Source organism: Protopterus annectens, chromosome 12.part0 (assembly GCF_019279795.1).
Source record: "Protopterus annectens isolate FY-2018-M chromosome 12.part0, PAN1.0, whole genome shotgun sequence".
NCBI lineage: Eukaryota > Metazoa > Chordata > Ceratodontiformes > Protopteridae > Protopterus > Protopterus annectens.
This window is the reverse complement of record NC_056746.1, coordinates 1357096892-1357111842: the sequence shown is the minus strand read 5'-3', so window position 1 is coordinate 1357111842 and position 14951 is coordinate 1357096892. Positions and strand designations below refer to the sequence as shown.

The 14951-nt window shown below is 38.8% G+C and overlaps 1 protein-coding gene across 2 annotated transcripts in view; it reads right to left on the bottom strand.

The window, feature by feature from the left end:
* Positions 1-7097: 7097 nt before the first annotated feature.
* GATA5 (GATA binding protein 5) overlaps positions 7098-14951 on the bottom strand; it is a 120182-nt gene continuing 112328 nt past the window's right edge. For both annotated transcript variants that reach the window (XM_044090407.1, XM_044090406.1), the window contains exons 6-7: positions 10309-10433; positions 7098-8240 (exon numbers count right to left, since the gene is read on the bottom strand). In XM_044090407.1, the coding sequence (XP_043946342.1) occupies positions 8088-8240; positions 10309-10433 (278 nt within the window). In that variant the 3' untranslated portion in view covers positions 7098-8087. The remainder of the gene's footprint in view (positions 8241-10308; positions 10434-14951) is intronic.

Here is a 14951-nt window from a genome sequence, read left to right as displayed (position 1 = left end):
CAGAATCATTTTTGGTTTCTCCTGCTTGACCTTTAGGAGTACCTTGGGGAGGAGAGGTAGTGGAGGAAAGGCATATACTTATAGGTTTGTCCAGTTGAAAGATAAGGCATCCACTTTCCAAGCTTGTCTGTTCTTGTGCAGAATCTTTTTAGTTGATTGTTTTGAGGGGAGGCAAATAGATCTATGTCCAGGTGTCCCCATTTCTTTGTTATCATGCTGAAGACTTGTGGATCCAGGTGCCACTCATGGGGATCCATGAGGTTTCTGCTTAGTTCGTCTGCCAGAATGTTTTCCTTTCTTGGCAGGAATTATACCTGCAGATGAACTTGGTAAGTCAATGCTGTGTCCCATAAAGCCATGGCTAGTCTGCACAGGGGATAAGAATGAGTGCCCCCCTGCTTGTTTATGTACCACATGACTGTGGTGTTGTCTGTCTTTATCAGTAGTTGTCCCAGATGAAGTAGGTCCTTGAAGGCTGTCAGGGCATTTTGAACAGCTAGCATCTCTTTCTGATTGATATGTAGATGCTTTTGGTTTGTGGATCAGGTGCCCTGAATGCCTCTTCCTGTCATGTGTGCTCCCCAGGTATAATCTGATGCATCCGTCGTTAGGCTCTGCCTGTCTGGGGGTAGTGAGAATGGCTGTCCCTTGTTTTGGTGACAAGCCTTTGCCCACCATCGAAACTCCTGTTGCAGGCAGGGAATTAGACTAATCATTGTTTCCAGACTGAGGCATTGTTGCGCCCAATCACTTTTTAGGTACCATTGAATTTTCCTCATATGCAGTCTTGCATATGGAATTAGTAAGATCCAGGATGCCATGAAGGTCAAAGCCTGCAAAATTTTTCTTGCAGATAACTGGGCCTTTGTTGCCATTTCCTTGTAATAGGTAGTCAGTTGCCTTTGTTTGTCTGGAGTGAGATAAGCCATCTGGGCAGTTGTATTTAAGCTTGCACCCAGGAATATTATCTCTTGAGAGGGAACTAGTTTTGATTTCTTTTTGTTGACTGTGTACCCTAGGCATGTTAAAAGTCTTATCACAAAAGTCAGATGCTGTAGGAGAATGTCCTTGTTCTCTGCTTGTATGAGGCAGTCGTCCAAGTAAGGATATATTTGTATTTCTCTTTGTCTGCAGAATGCAATTACTGGTGCCAGGCACTTTGTGAAGACCCTGGGTGCAGTAGATAAGCCAAAGGGCAGTGCAGAGAATTGGTAATGCTTTGAGCCAGCCTTGAATCTGAGGAATCTTCTGCATGTTTGTCTAATTGGGACATGCAGGTATGCCTCTTTTAGGTCTACAGTCACGAGCCAAGCCTTGCTGCCCAGCATGGGCAGAAGCTGCTGTAAGGTCAACACCTTGAATTTTGGTATATCCAGAAAAGTGTTTAGAATAGATAGGTCCAGTATTGGTCTCCATGCTTCGTCCTTTCTCGGTACCAAGAACCGCCTTGAGTAAAATCCTTGTCCCTACTCTTGCTGAGGCACTTGTTGAATAGCCCTCATGTCCATGAGAGCTGCGACTTGTTTTTGAGCCTCTGCCCATTGATTTTTTGGCAGGTCTGGCCAACCGTTTGCCCTTGGTAGGGTATGGAAATGAAACTTGTAGCCTTGAGACAATATGTCTAGAACCCATTTGTCCTGGGTTATAATGTGCCAATTTTGAGAAAAAAGTGCTAGTTTTCCCCCTAAGGGTGCTGCCAGAAGATAAGTGCTTGGTGCAGGCAGGGGGAAGTCATTGGGACTGTTTCCTGTATGATTGTGATTTGTCCTCTCCACCTTTGGAGGTAGAAGCACTCCACTGCTTGAACCTGTAGGATCCTTGCGGCTGTGATCTGCCTCTAGGGCATCTGGATCTGCCCCTTTGAGGTCTGTCTGAGACTGGAAAGGACCAATTCTTTGTAGGCCAGTGTCTGCTAAATCTAGGTGGCTTACCTGTAAGAAATCCTTGACCGTTTGCATAGATTTAGCTTTGTCTTCCATTTTCTTTAACACCTCTTCTGCCTTAACACCAAACAAGGTATCATGTTGTAAAGGAGCATCTAATAATTTTGCTTTAACATGGTCAGGCAGATTTTGTTCTTTCAACCAAACATGCCTCCTAATAACAGAACCTGTAACAGCGGCCCTGCAGGAGGCCTCCAGAGAATCAAAACCACATTGCAAAGTATGCTTTCCAACTTGTTCAGCTGCATTCAATAAATCTTGTATTTCTTTGTTTTCTGCACATTCAGAATTTGCCATCATTTTCTGTTTAAGCAGTGTCATGATATATTGCTGATATTTGAGCATATGAAACTGGCAATTTAAGGCCCTTATAGCCAAAGTAGCAGATGAGTAAATCTTTTTTCTTCATCTATCCAGAGCCCTAGAATTTCTATTAGAGGGGGTAGGGTTTTTTGCAGTAGAAGCCTTGACCCCTGGGTCTGCAGAAGGGTTTTTGAAAAGGGATTTATGAAAGTCAGGGACTCTATAGTATCTGTCCAGCTTAACAGGAGCTGGAGGTAAAGAGTCAGGGGTCAGACTGGACTCCGAGAACACATCATCTACAATGTCCAACACAGGTGGAATAGCTAGAGGCCTGTGTTGAGGAAGGAAAAGGAAGTCTCTGAGCCTTTTCTTAGATTCTGAAAAATCTTGGCTCTCCCTGTGGAAGTGCTCCCTCATGGTATGCAAGGTTTCCCCAAAAGAGTAGTCCTCAGGAGGAGAAGCTGAAAGAATTGATTCTTCAGCATCAGAATCCTCATAGGGGGGAAGAGAACATTCCTGATCAGAAGAGGAATCAGAAGAAATGGAAACCTGATCTGAAGATTCATAGTCTAGACTCTTGCCTAGGCCTCTTATCAGGAGGGGGATGGGAACCCCTGATCAAGGTAATTAAGTCTTCAACCATTTTGAGCATCTGTTTTTTGGGCATGGAGGCCTGTCTTTGTGGCTGGTGAACTTGCTTCTTTGCCTTTAAAGGTGGTTTAGTCTTTGTCTTTGAAGTCGGTTTAATATATAATTGTTTAGGTCTGAATACACCCTCAGAAGCCGATGCCTGCTTGCGGCTCCAGACCCATCTGAGGGAATAATCTCTGAGGCTCCAATACCTTGAGTTTCCTGTGGTCTGGCTGACTCCACATAGGAGTTGGTAGCAGCCTGCGACTCTAAAGTAACGGGCATCAGGGGCTGCGAAAGCACCTCACTGAGAACCGGCGAACCGGTGACTTGCTTAGGAGAAGCTTCGTCGTCTGTTTTGGACCTCGGTTGCCTGTCTTTTTCTTTTTTTGCATTTTTTGTGAACTCCGGTAGTTGGATGGCTATCCGATGACATTGTATAATTAAATCTTTGCCCAAAATAGCTTAATGCAAAATTGTACTGATGCTTAATAGTGCATAGGTTAAATCTAGCACAAAACTGACAACTAGCAAAATCTTGGTCAGGGCTTAGGCAAGGAATACAGTAAGAATGATAGTCCTTATGAGGTATTTGCTTCCTACAAGAAATGCAATTATTCACTTTTTATGACATCGGTCTGGAGCAAGAAAGAAGTTTCCCCAATGGGGTACTTAGCTTTTAATGAAGACTTCGGATCTGAAACTCGAACACGAAAATCTTAGGAGTCGGCCAACCGGCACTTGCGAACTGTTTCTGCTTCGGGCACCGCGTGGCAAGAAAGACTGAATAAAATGGTGTCGGCTGCATCTTTTATACCCCTGATGACCTGACGTCAGGGAAGCAGCGAGAGCAACCGATGCAGGACCCAAAACTTTGGAATTCAGGCTGACTGAGGGCAACTTGCCAGCAGGATAACCCAAACGTAATGACTGCAACAGTGAAACATGAAGAACATCAGTCACGCTACATACAAACACACAGAAGAGATAGAGAGGAAAAATTCTACCAGCAAAGGTATAAAGAACTACCAAACAGTAGAGAGGAAAGGAGAGAGGAAACTATGAGTGATGGTAGGGAAAGGAATACCAACAGGTATGGAAAAGTACAACTACCAGTGATGGTAGGGAGAGGAATACCAATGGGTATGGAAAAGTACAACTACCAGCGATGGTAGGGAGAGGAATACCAATGGGTATGGAAAAGTACAACTACCAGCGATGGTAGGGAATCTACCAGCGATGGTAGGGAGAGGAATACCAACGGGTATGGAAATGCACTCACACAAGAAAAGGGTGGGTAGAGAAAAGAAAAAATAAGTTTTATAAAAAAGTAAAGTGGAAAGACTAATAAATTTTAGATATTACTTAGCTGCGAGAGAAGAGTCAGCTGACATATCTTGTTACAAGAGCGACAGATGAGATCTGAGGCAATTTAGAGAGGGGCATTGTGGATTAGAGTCTTAGTTTGAGAGATTTTTAGCTGGTGTGAGCTCTATAAGGGCCAAACCAGTTCCGAAGATCGAATATTCTACCCAAGAGTCAAAATAGATGAAGACTGACAACAACAGATTTATTTTTTCACACTTTCAAACCATGGTGATTCAGCCACATTTAGCAGGCAAATGTAAGATGAAAGTAATTCTGTTTTCTTTCATCAATGCTTCACAGCACTTTGTTAAGTTACCATGATGTGGCAGACTTTTTTACTGAGCAATACATTAATACCCTGTTGAAGAATGTCCACAACAAAGTATCATTTAACGTTCAGCTTATTATCTAAGCAAAGCAATAATGCCCAACAGGGCAGGCATTGCAGGGAAATAACGCACCATCTATGGATATTGTGCGGTTCAACCCCCCTGGTGGAGGGTCTCCTCAATCTGGGAGGGGCATTATTCTCTTAGAAATGAGCGGTTAAATCATTTTGTATTTCTTTTCTTACTAGTACATGCATATTTTTCATATTTTTAAACACCATTATTAAATTATCACTTAAAGCACAGGCATACATACATGCATTAACAGAAAAATGATTTTACATGTTTTCATGGATTATACATTACATGCACATTTTCTTTCTTTATAGCAACATCTTATGATGCAAAATAGTTCCTCTACCTAATATATATTTCAAGTTGCTGTAGATTTGTGATTGTTGCTGGAAGAAATATTTTATGTCTAAAATGGGCATACATGGCTTTGTTATATTTATTTGTGTGTTATAAATCAGATGTTCACTTTTCCGTTCATATCCCACAAATAATAAATATGGTTTTAATCAACAGAAAGTAATCTTTACTGCACTTTACAAACAATTAATATTATATTCATTCTTCTGCAGTCATGATTTTAAGCAGATCTACATACTGACATGAAACAAGTTACCACCATACCTTTTAGCTATTTTAATGGTCTGCTTGCAAAAAAAAATTAAAAACATGTATTACTATTAACAATTTTATATTGTTGGAGAGTGTGTGTGTGTGTGTGTGTGTGTGTGTGTGTGTGTGTGTGTGTGTGTGTGTGTGTGTGTGTGTGTGTGTGCGCGCGTGTGTAAACAATAATGTCCAACAGAGTGGGCAAGAGCACTATAAAAAAATAATGGACCACATACACAAAGGATCATAGAAACTACAATGCAAGCAAGTCAGAACATGTCACATGCGAGGCGATTTGCTGCAGAGGTGGGACAACTATTGGGTAATGAATGAATGAATGTGTTTAATATATATGCTAGTGGAGATTCAAATCACGGAACTGGGTATTTAGTAGCTGTTCAACCTGTGAAGGTATATAAGAAATGCATTTCAGTGGTGTCTTTGTTGGCATGGAATGCAAGGCACAGAGCAGCATCCAGCAGTCTACAAGGGTAGGGCTTCTCTTTCTCTTGGTAGCTAGTTGGTTTTAAGCCAATAATCCTTTTCATCTGGAACACTTGGAAAATGTCTAGCTGCAGGATATGTCTGGCTAGGTATGTGCCAAAACAATAAGCAGATGTAGATATACAGATATTTTATATATATATATATATATATATATATATATATATATATATATATATATATATATATATATATATATATATATATATATATATATATAGCTATACACACACACACACACACACACACACACACATACACATATATATATATATATATATATATATATATATATATATATATATACACTCACACATACATAAAGATAAATGTACACATAGTTAGATCCATATATATATATAGCGTGAGAGAGAGTGTAAGCTCAACTGCAGACTCACGGTATCAGTAACTAAAAATTCAGTTGTTCATCCAGTAGGTGAAATGCAAGGCACAGAGCACCTCTTTTTATACTTGTAGTTTGCTGCATTATCTGCTAGGATGTGCTGCTTCCTATAAATCTATAAATCTGCATTTCACTGCCACGACAGGAACAGACAGGTACACAGAAACTCTATGACAAACAGCAGTGCATAGTTGCGGACACACAAGCTCCAAATCAAGAATAAGAACACACATATTACATTTGTAACATGAAAACACACTGCTGGTCTCACCAAAAATGTCTAGCCATCTACTGCTTTACCTTGATCCTGATACCTTGAAAAATGTTCCTCAACACAAGGGCACAAAACTTTCTGAGTGTGTACATAAGCAATCGCTGCAGCCATGCTCAAGCAGACTCAGTTTCATGCACGTAATAAAAGCAGCAAGCGTGACACAAGTGTTTCTGCAGGGGTCAAACCCTGCTGCATCACCCCATGGGGGAGACGTCACCCGCAGACCCATCTTATTTTATTACGCACTTTCCAAGATTGCAACAGCCCAGACAAAGAGCAATAATCAAAATAAAAATAATATTTGTTTCTTTAAATGCTACAATGTTGATGAAAGAATACAAATTAATCACTAGCAATACACATCGGTATGCAAAAATGAGCAAGAGACATAATCAGGCAACCCATCTTTGCTCAATTATGAGCTATGCATGCAGGAATACATGACAGCAATCCAAGTACAATGATACATACATGTTATTATTCTGACACTCACTTTTCCTTTTCAGAACTGCAGCAAGAACATTACTGTGATATTTGGTGTTAAATGGCTGTACCATTTTGTTTTCTTTGAAGAGAAACAGTGAACAGTGATGCTATCATATTAGAGAACAGGTCTGGTAAAGTTCAATTACTGAAATCCGAAATGTGAAAAAAAGCAAATATTATCTTGCAACAAATTGCTTGCACATTTTATTTAAAAAAATACAACTAAAAGGGACTTAATTTTCCTCCTTAGGATAGATGGCTGGAATGGGTTATTTTATTTAGGATGGGGCAGAATTGCTTTACACATTTTTCATGAAATTAAGCATGTAAAGGGATTATACAAACTTTAAATTCATCAATTTCAAGTCACAAGTCATACACATTTTAAAATTAAATAAAACAGCATTCAATGTTCTACATGACAAATTACTACACTTAGAAAAAAACAGAAAAATGCAGTTATTCTAATAAAAGAAACTATGTAAGAAATGCTTTTCTTACATATATCATGAGTCTTAAACAAATTGATCCAGTGCCCTTTCTGTAATACAGATTTTAATGATGAACAAGTTAAATGTTCTGAGGGATATGAAGTTGAAAAGTCAAAGTACGTATGTGAACATTAAGAGATGGTTTGTAATAATAACTACAATACAAATCTGGTCTTAAATCACAAGAAGAAACATTTAATATTATCAGCACCATTTACATTTGGGGAAGGACAAACACAACAATTGCACTCAAGTATTAAAAACAAAAAGATCATTGTGCAAGATATACAGATTTTCCTTTCCTTCAAATGAAGTGAAAGTCCATGTAAGAAAACCAATAGCTTTTTCTTTTCCTGCTCTCAAAAGTTTTATACTTCTCTTCAATGTTTTGGGAAACACTGTAGAACCAAACAGGTCCAGATTGTCTGCTGTAGTAATTACTACAGTCTTGCTAACCGGAGTCACAAGAGAGCAACAGAACTGGCTCCCATTACAAACCAGAAACACTGCTGTTTCATATTTCTCTTTGGAAGCCAATAGGGATGCAAATCAGCCTTCTCTTTATATTAAGAAATCTCCACAGTAGGTCCAGAAAGCTCTTAAGCAGTCTTTGCATGGTGTCTTGGAAAAGTTCTAAAGGTTGGTCCATAGTACGTGCTTACTATAGCAGTGCTGTCATGCTAAAGCCAGGGCACACCAGGAGTCCTGACGTAGTGAAACAGGTAGTCCTGTCTGTTGGGACATGGAAGACGATGTGAAGCTGTAATCTTCTGGGACAAATTTGTGCTCAGAATGGCTGCTACTCAAATCATCTCCTGCTCGTTGGGCCTATAAAAAATAAGATCCATCAGTAAAGCACCAACATTTTTACATAGTTTTCTGCCTTAAAGATCCAACAACAAAGTACTGGCAAACAAACACAATATTCCCCAATTATTTTACAATTGAAGCCTGCAGAGCATAACAAGACATTGGGTGTGCAAGACAGGCACTGGTTCTCTGTCCACATATGCTGGGTGTATATGTAATTGAATAGGTGTGGATTTAAGCAAATGACAAGAAGTTTGCATTTTCTGCCTGAAATTTGAATGACGGGCCACATGAAGCCTGAGCTTCATGTGCATGTATCACATAACACACACATAAAGACACCAGCATTTCTGCACATGAACAGCTATAAACTTTGCCTCATACACAGCAGCAGGTAATGAGGCACATATACAGTTTCTTAACTTTTACACACATACCAAATGGCTATGTCCACTGCTGGGCACACATTCTACTTTACTATGACCCTTTTTTCCACACTTGTACCATTTACACAAGCACTCACAGTTCTACTCACACGCAGCATATTTATATAAAAGCTATCACACTCTTTACCCTGCTACAAGCCAACCATCCAACTGTACTCCTAACAGGACTATGTGTCCTTCTGAAATGATCTATGCACAGTGCAACATTCATGTCACTCACAGGTCCCTGGACTGTTCACTTAGTTCTATGTAAACAAGTTCACTTGCCAAGATGCCCTCCTACCTGCCTTTGCAGAGCACATGCCACGTATAAGTCTGTTTACCACTGCTTTCTAATGCATTTCCATTAAATATATTTGTTTAGCATTTTTTTTTTTATTTAAACCTGCTTATTGGGACCAGAGGTCTCCTGTCAAAAGTAGCTTAAAAGCATGAAAAGTACAAAATATTTGCTCAAAACTGCACACTGTATAAAAGTGAATGAACCGGGTTTAAATTCCATCTTCCAGATGTTTGCAGTCTGGTGTGCCATTAGTTAAGTTGCACTGCAGTGGAATGCTGTGTTATGTCATAGTACAATGAACTCCATATCTAAATACTCTTACTTCTGTGTATCTGTAACTTCAAGGAGACATCAAATAGCCTATACGAAAAACTGACCAGCCATCCACCAGCCCTTTTTGCCACTTTTGAACATGGTATTAAGATGTCACATTAACATCTAGAGCCAGTGTTTGCACTGCTGGGTTGCTAGCCCTGCCACAACTGTACAACTGCTCATCCATGCCACAAACATGCACACACATTCACACCTATGGTCAGTTTAACATGTCCAGTCTGCCTATTGCATGTGTTTGGAATGTGGGAGGAAACTGGAGTACCTAAAGAAAATCCACACAAACACACGGAGGACATGAAGACTCTGCACTGAGGACATCCCAGCCAAGAATCAAACCATGGAACTGCTTCCTGTGAGGGAACATTAGGTTCATAGATTAGTACTAGGCTAACTGCCCTTGTGGGCCATTTTAAGCCTAGCCCATTACCCCATCTGAGAATCAAACCATGCACTTTATGTCTGTAAGGTAAATACATTAACCATTTTGCCAGGTTTACCTTTAAAATGTCGAAAGCACATACACTAATGTGCACACCACTTAAATGTTTCCACGAAACCCATACCACCGAATCTTCGAAAGTCGAAAAAACATCAAAGTCGACATTTCTGACCTTTCCACACCTACAAATAAGTGCTAACATGGCTCAAAAGTGTGTGGGGGGGGGGATTTTGCAGTTCGAAACATCGGCATTCGAGGTTTTGAGAAGGTGTAGGTTTTGATGTTCTGACCATCAACATTTTAAAGGTAAACGTTTTGCCAGTTTCCCCCAAATTAATCTGCAAGACTATTTCAAGCCTAGCCAATGACTCAAGGTCAGAATGAAACCTTGTATTTTGCAAGTGTGAGGTGAAGACCTTTACCATTATACCAACCATCCCCCTAACCACTGCACTACTGTGCTGGCCAAACCTAAAACTATATCACTTTGAAACTTGAGCCTCAAATATGGTACATTTCTTAAGAAAACCTCTATGTAAGTCTGATAGAGAGAGAGAGTGTTCCTGTACAACACATCCTTACCTGGGAGACTGATAAGACTGTCTGCCCTGGGAATGCAGGTACAAGTACCCCAGGTTCACTCTTTACATTGGGGACACTGTCCAAGTTTCCTACGGATGATGGTGAGCTGTTTGCAGATGCTGACCCTAGGCAAGGAAACAACACCAAAATTAAAACACATTTGGTGAAAATAAACACAGCAGGACATAATTGTGGAAGTTTTGTAAACCATTTTTTACAGATGAATATATGTGCTACAACTTGCACAAGGAACACTACATACTTTACATAAACAGACATGCAGCTGCAATGTCAGATGTGAAAGGAGTCAGACTACAGTACCTTTCAGTAACTGACACACCTCAGTAAATTAACTAATGAACTAAAATCAGACTGTATTGCTTAAAGTTGATATAGCTCTCATATTCCATACAATTTAATTCTGTTAGTGCACAAAGAAAGCCTCAAAAATTCTAAATATTGAGGTTGTTCATATGCCATTGTCAAAGTTTTTGAATTCGTAACCATTCACGGAGGATAATGTTGGAAGATGCAATGCTATGACAAATGGTGGACACGTTCACAACAGACACAGGCCCTTCAAAAATCTTTAATGGTAACTTTTTCTGATATTTTTCTGATTTTTTTATGATAAATCATATTATTTGCTTCAAGAAATTTTATAAGTGATGCTTCTTTTCCTAAATATAATTTCATATAGATTTGTAAACACTGTGGGAACATGATGATCACGTCCTATTTCCTACACAAATGTAATCCCATGCCTTTAGAACACCCCAGGTGTGGAACTGGAGACTTGGGTTTAAATCTCATGTGCTGCCACAAGCATAATGTGTGTTACCAAGACTTATTTGCTTATTGACTTCTCTGAAAAAGGTCATACTGATTAACCTAGTAAGATTATGCAATAAGAAAAACAAAAAATGGGGGAACATGTCAAGTGAAAATCAAATAAATTGTTTCCCATCTCATAAACTAAAAAAATACATTCATGTCAGAAGAAAAGTGATGAAAGCAACAGGATGTAGCAAGAACGCAGCTGAAATAGACCGCAAATGGCACAAGCTAGGAATTATTTCCCAAATTGCCAAATGTGAATACAGGAATTAGCATTGCAGAGTGCAGCACAGCTGTAGGACAGCAGACTGAAGGACAAGTATATGAAGAAAGTGTGTTGTACAGTGTACAGAATGTTAAAGAAAGTGGGGTGTACAGTGTACAGAATGATAAAGAAAGTGGGGTGTACAGTGTACAGAATGATAAAGAAAGTGGGCTGTACAGTGCACAGAATGATAAAGAAAGTGGGATGTACAGTGTACAGAATGATAAAGACAGTGGGTTGTACAGTGTACAGAATGATAAAGAAAGTGGGGTGTACAGTGTACAGAATGATAAAGACCGTGGGTTGTACAGAATGATAAAGAAAGTGGGCTGTACAGTGTGCAGAATGTTAAAGAAAGTGGGCTGTACAGTGTACAGAATGATAAAGAAAGTGGGTTGTACAATGTACAGAATGTTAAAGAAAGTTGGTTGTACAGTGTACAGAATGTTAAAGAAAGTAGGTTGTACAGTGTACAGAATGATAAAGAAAGTGGACTGTACAGTGTACAGAATGTTAAAGAAAGTAGGTTGTACAGTGTACAGAATGATAAAGAAAGTGGGGTGTACAGTGTACAGAATGATAAAGAAAGTGGGTTGTACAGTGTACAGAATGATAAAGAAAGTGGGCTGTACAGTGTACAGAATGATAAAGACAGTGGGTTGTACAATGTACAGAATGATAAAGAAAGTGGGCTCTGCAGTGTACAGAATGATAAAGAAAGTGGGTTGCACAGTGTACAGAATGATAAAGAAAGTGGGGTTTACAGTGTACAGAATGATAAAGACAGTGGGTTATACAATGTACAGAATGATAAAGAAAGTGGGCTGTACAGTGTACAGAATGATAAAGAAAGTGGGTTGTACAGTGTACAGAATGATAAAGACAGTGGGTTGTACAATGTACAGAATGATAAAGAAAGTTGGCTGTACAGTGTACAGAATGATAAAGAAATTGGGTTGTACAGTGTACAGAATGATAAAGAAAGTGGGTTGTACAATGTACAGAATGATAAAGAAACTGGGTTGTACAGTGTACAGAATGATAAAGAAAGTGGGCTGTACAGTGATAAAGACAGTGGGTTGTACAGTGTACAGAATGATAAAGACAGTGGGCTGTACAGTGTACAGAATGATAAAGAAAGTGGGTTGTACAGTGTACAGAATGATAAAGACAGTGGGTTGTACAATGTACAGAATGATAAAGAAAGTGGGTTGTACAGTGTACAGAATGATAAAGAAAGTGGGCTGTACAGTGTACAGAATGATAAAGAAAGTGGGTTGTACAGTGTACAGAATGATAAAGAAAGTGGGCTGTACAGTGTACAGAATGATAAAGAAAGTGGGTTGTACAGTGTACAGAATGATAAAGAAAGTGGGTTGTACAGTGTACAGAATGATAAAGAAAGTGGGCTGTACAGTGTACAGAATGATAAAGAAAGTGGGTTGTACAGTGTACAGAATGATAAAGAAAGTGGGTTGTACAATGTACAGAATGATAAAGAAACTGGGCTGTACAGTGTACAGAATGATAAAGAAAGTGGGCTGTACAGTGTATAGAATGACAAAGAAAGTGGGTTGCACAGTGTACAGAATGATAAAGAAAGTGGTTTGTACAGTATACAGAATGATAAAGAAAGTGGGGTGTACAGTGTACAGATTGATAAAGAAAGTGGGTTGTACAGTGTACAGAATGATAAAGAAACTGGGCTGTACAGTGTACAGAATGATAAAGAAAGTGGGTTGTACAGTGTACAGAAAGATAAAGAAAGTGGGTTGTGCAATGTACAGAATGTATGTTAGCCTGAAATTAACAGTTTGATTGAAGGTGAACTGCACAGGTGAAATTAGCTTGGTGTAAAGCAGCAGCAACCTAAGAGATGATTATATTAAGGAAGGGGATACAAAAGGGTCATTGTGATAGGCAAAGAGGTACAAAAAGGTCCATGTGATAGACTCTCTGTCCACAGACAGTATAGTTTCTAAAATTTTGTGAATGCAGATTTAAACTTTTTCACAAAACATCATTTTCACTAGCATTACTTTCAGTGGCACCTCAAATATATCTATGACTTGAATTTCAGTGTTACAGTACTATTAACCAAATGTCCAATCAACTAAGTAAAACTAAGCCCTGCAATTCGGTCACTTGCAGAGAGAACACATGCTTATGACATACAACTGACAATTTGCAAACCCTAACTACAACCATAACATTTTAGGTTTTCTTGATTTCATCCTGGTTGAATTTATGTACCAACAGATGCCTCCTGCAAAACCTCTATAAAACCAACTATAATCACTTTTTTTATTTCAGCCTTTACTTACTAAGCAAAAAGTCACATAAGGATGAAATAAATTAAAATAATTAGCAAAGACACAAAACAGCATAAATTGGACAATATCAGCAAACACTCTTCCATAGTAAAAGACCAGAGTCAAATTAAAAAAAGATTACTGTATTGATTTAAGCAGGTTTGCAGGTTCATACAAGGCTGTTGGTCCACTGGACTATTGGTAGGCTGGCCAACAATCCTACCCATTTACCCAGACATGAATTGATACCAGACACTCAACTTTCTTTTGGCCTTTTAATAGAGGGACTAAGAGGACACACAGGGGGTGTATTTATGATTACCCATCCAGTCATCCAATTTATGACTAAAAGGGGTCATAGAGCTATTCCATAAAAAAGGTATTTTCTATAAAAGATACATATCCTGCCAACAAGTACTATTTGTGTTTCAAAGGAAGTTTATGTCTCTTGAGTAGCGGTTTAGGGTCACAATAATTCTGTGGATAAGTAGGAGCCTACATTTATTTTTATTTATTTTTTATTTTATTTTACATTTGTTGACCGGGCTAGTCTAGCTGGATATATTTCCACACAGATATACAAAGTATAAAATATTGTTACATGGTGAAAAAAAGGATTAAAAAACAAAATAAAAACAGGTAGTTAATACATTCTTGAGATAAAAATACTGGAGAAACGTTAAAGTAAAACAAAGTAAAGTTTAAGAGAGCTAGAACAGATATAATACAGTAAGAGTTATGTACAATAGATAAAACACTTGAGAAACAGTAAGACAGCTCAAAAACAGAATAGTAAGAGTTATGTACAATAGATCATATGAGATAGAATTATTTAAACACTAAGTTGATTAGAGTTTAGAAAGAGTCAGTCTTATTTACAAGTCAAAAGCATGTAGAAGTTTGGAAGTATGGCAAGAAGAGGAAGAAAGAGGGGTGAAGAGGATGGGACTAGATCTTTTGAGACACTGTAAGCAAAGCAGGCAGTAGTAAATAGAAAAGAGGGAGACCATTTTAAGGAACTTAAGATAACTCAAGGAGGACATGTCCTTCATTTTTTTTGTAAGGAAAAGCTGCAGTCTCCCAAACTGGGTCATATGACTAGCCAGGTATATAATAAAGGGGACATTATATTCTTTTACTGGTCTGATAGGCAGGAGTACAGAGGAATGATGACCTCCTTGGATGAGGATGGTGCCTTCCTTGGATGGAGACAATGACTTACTTGGATC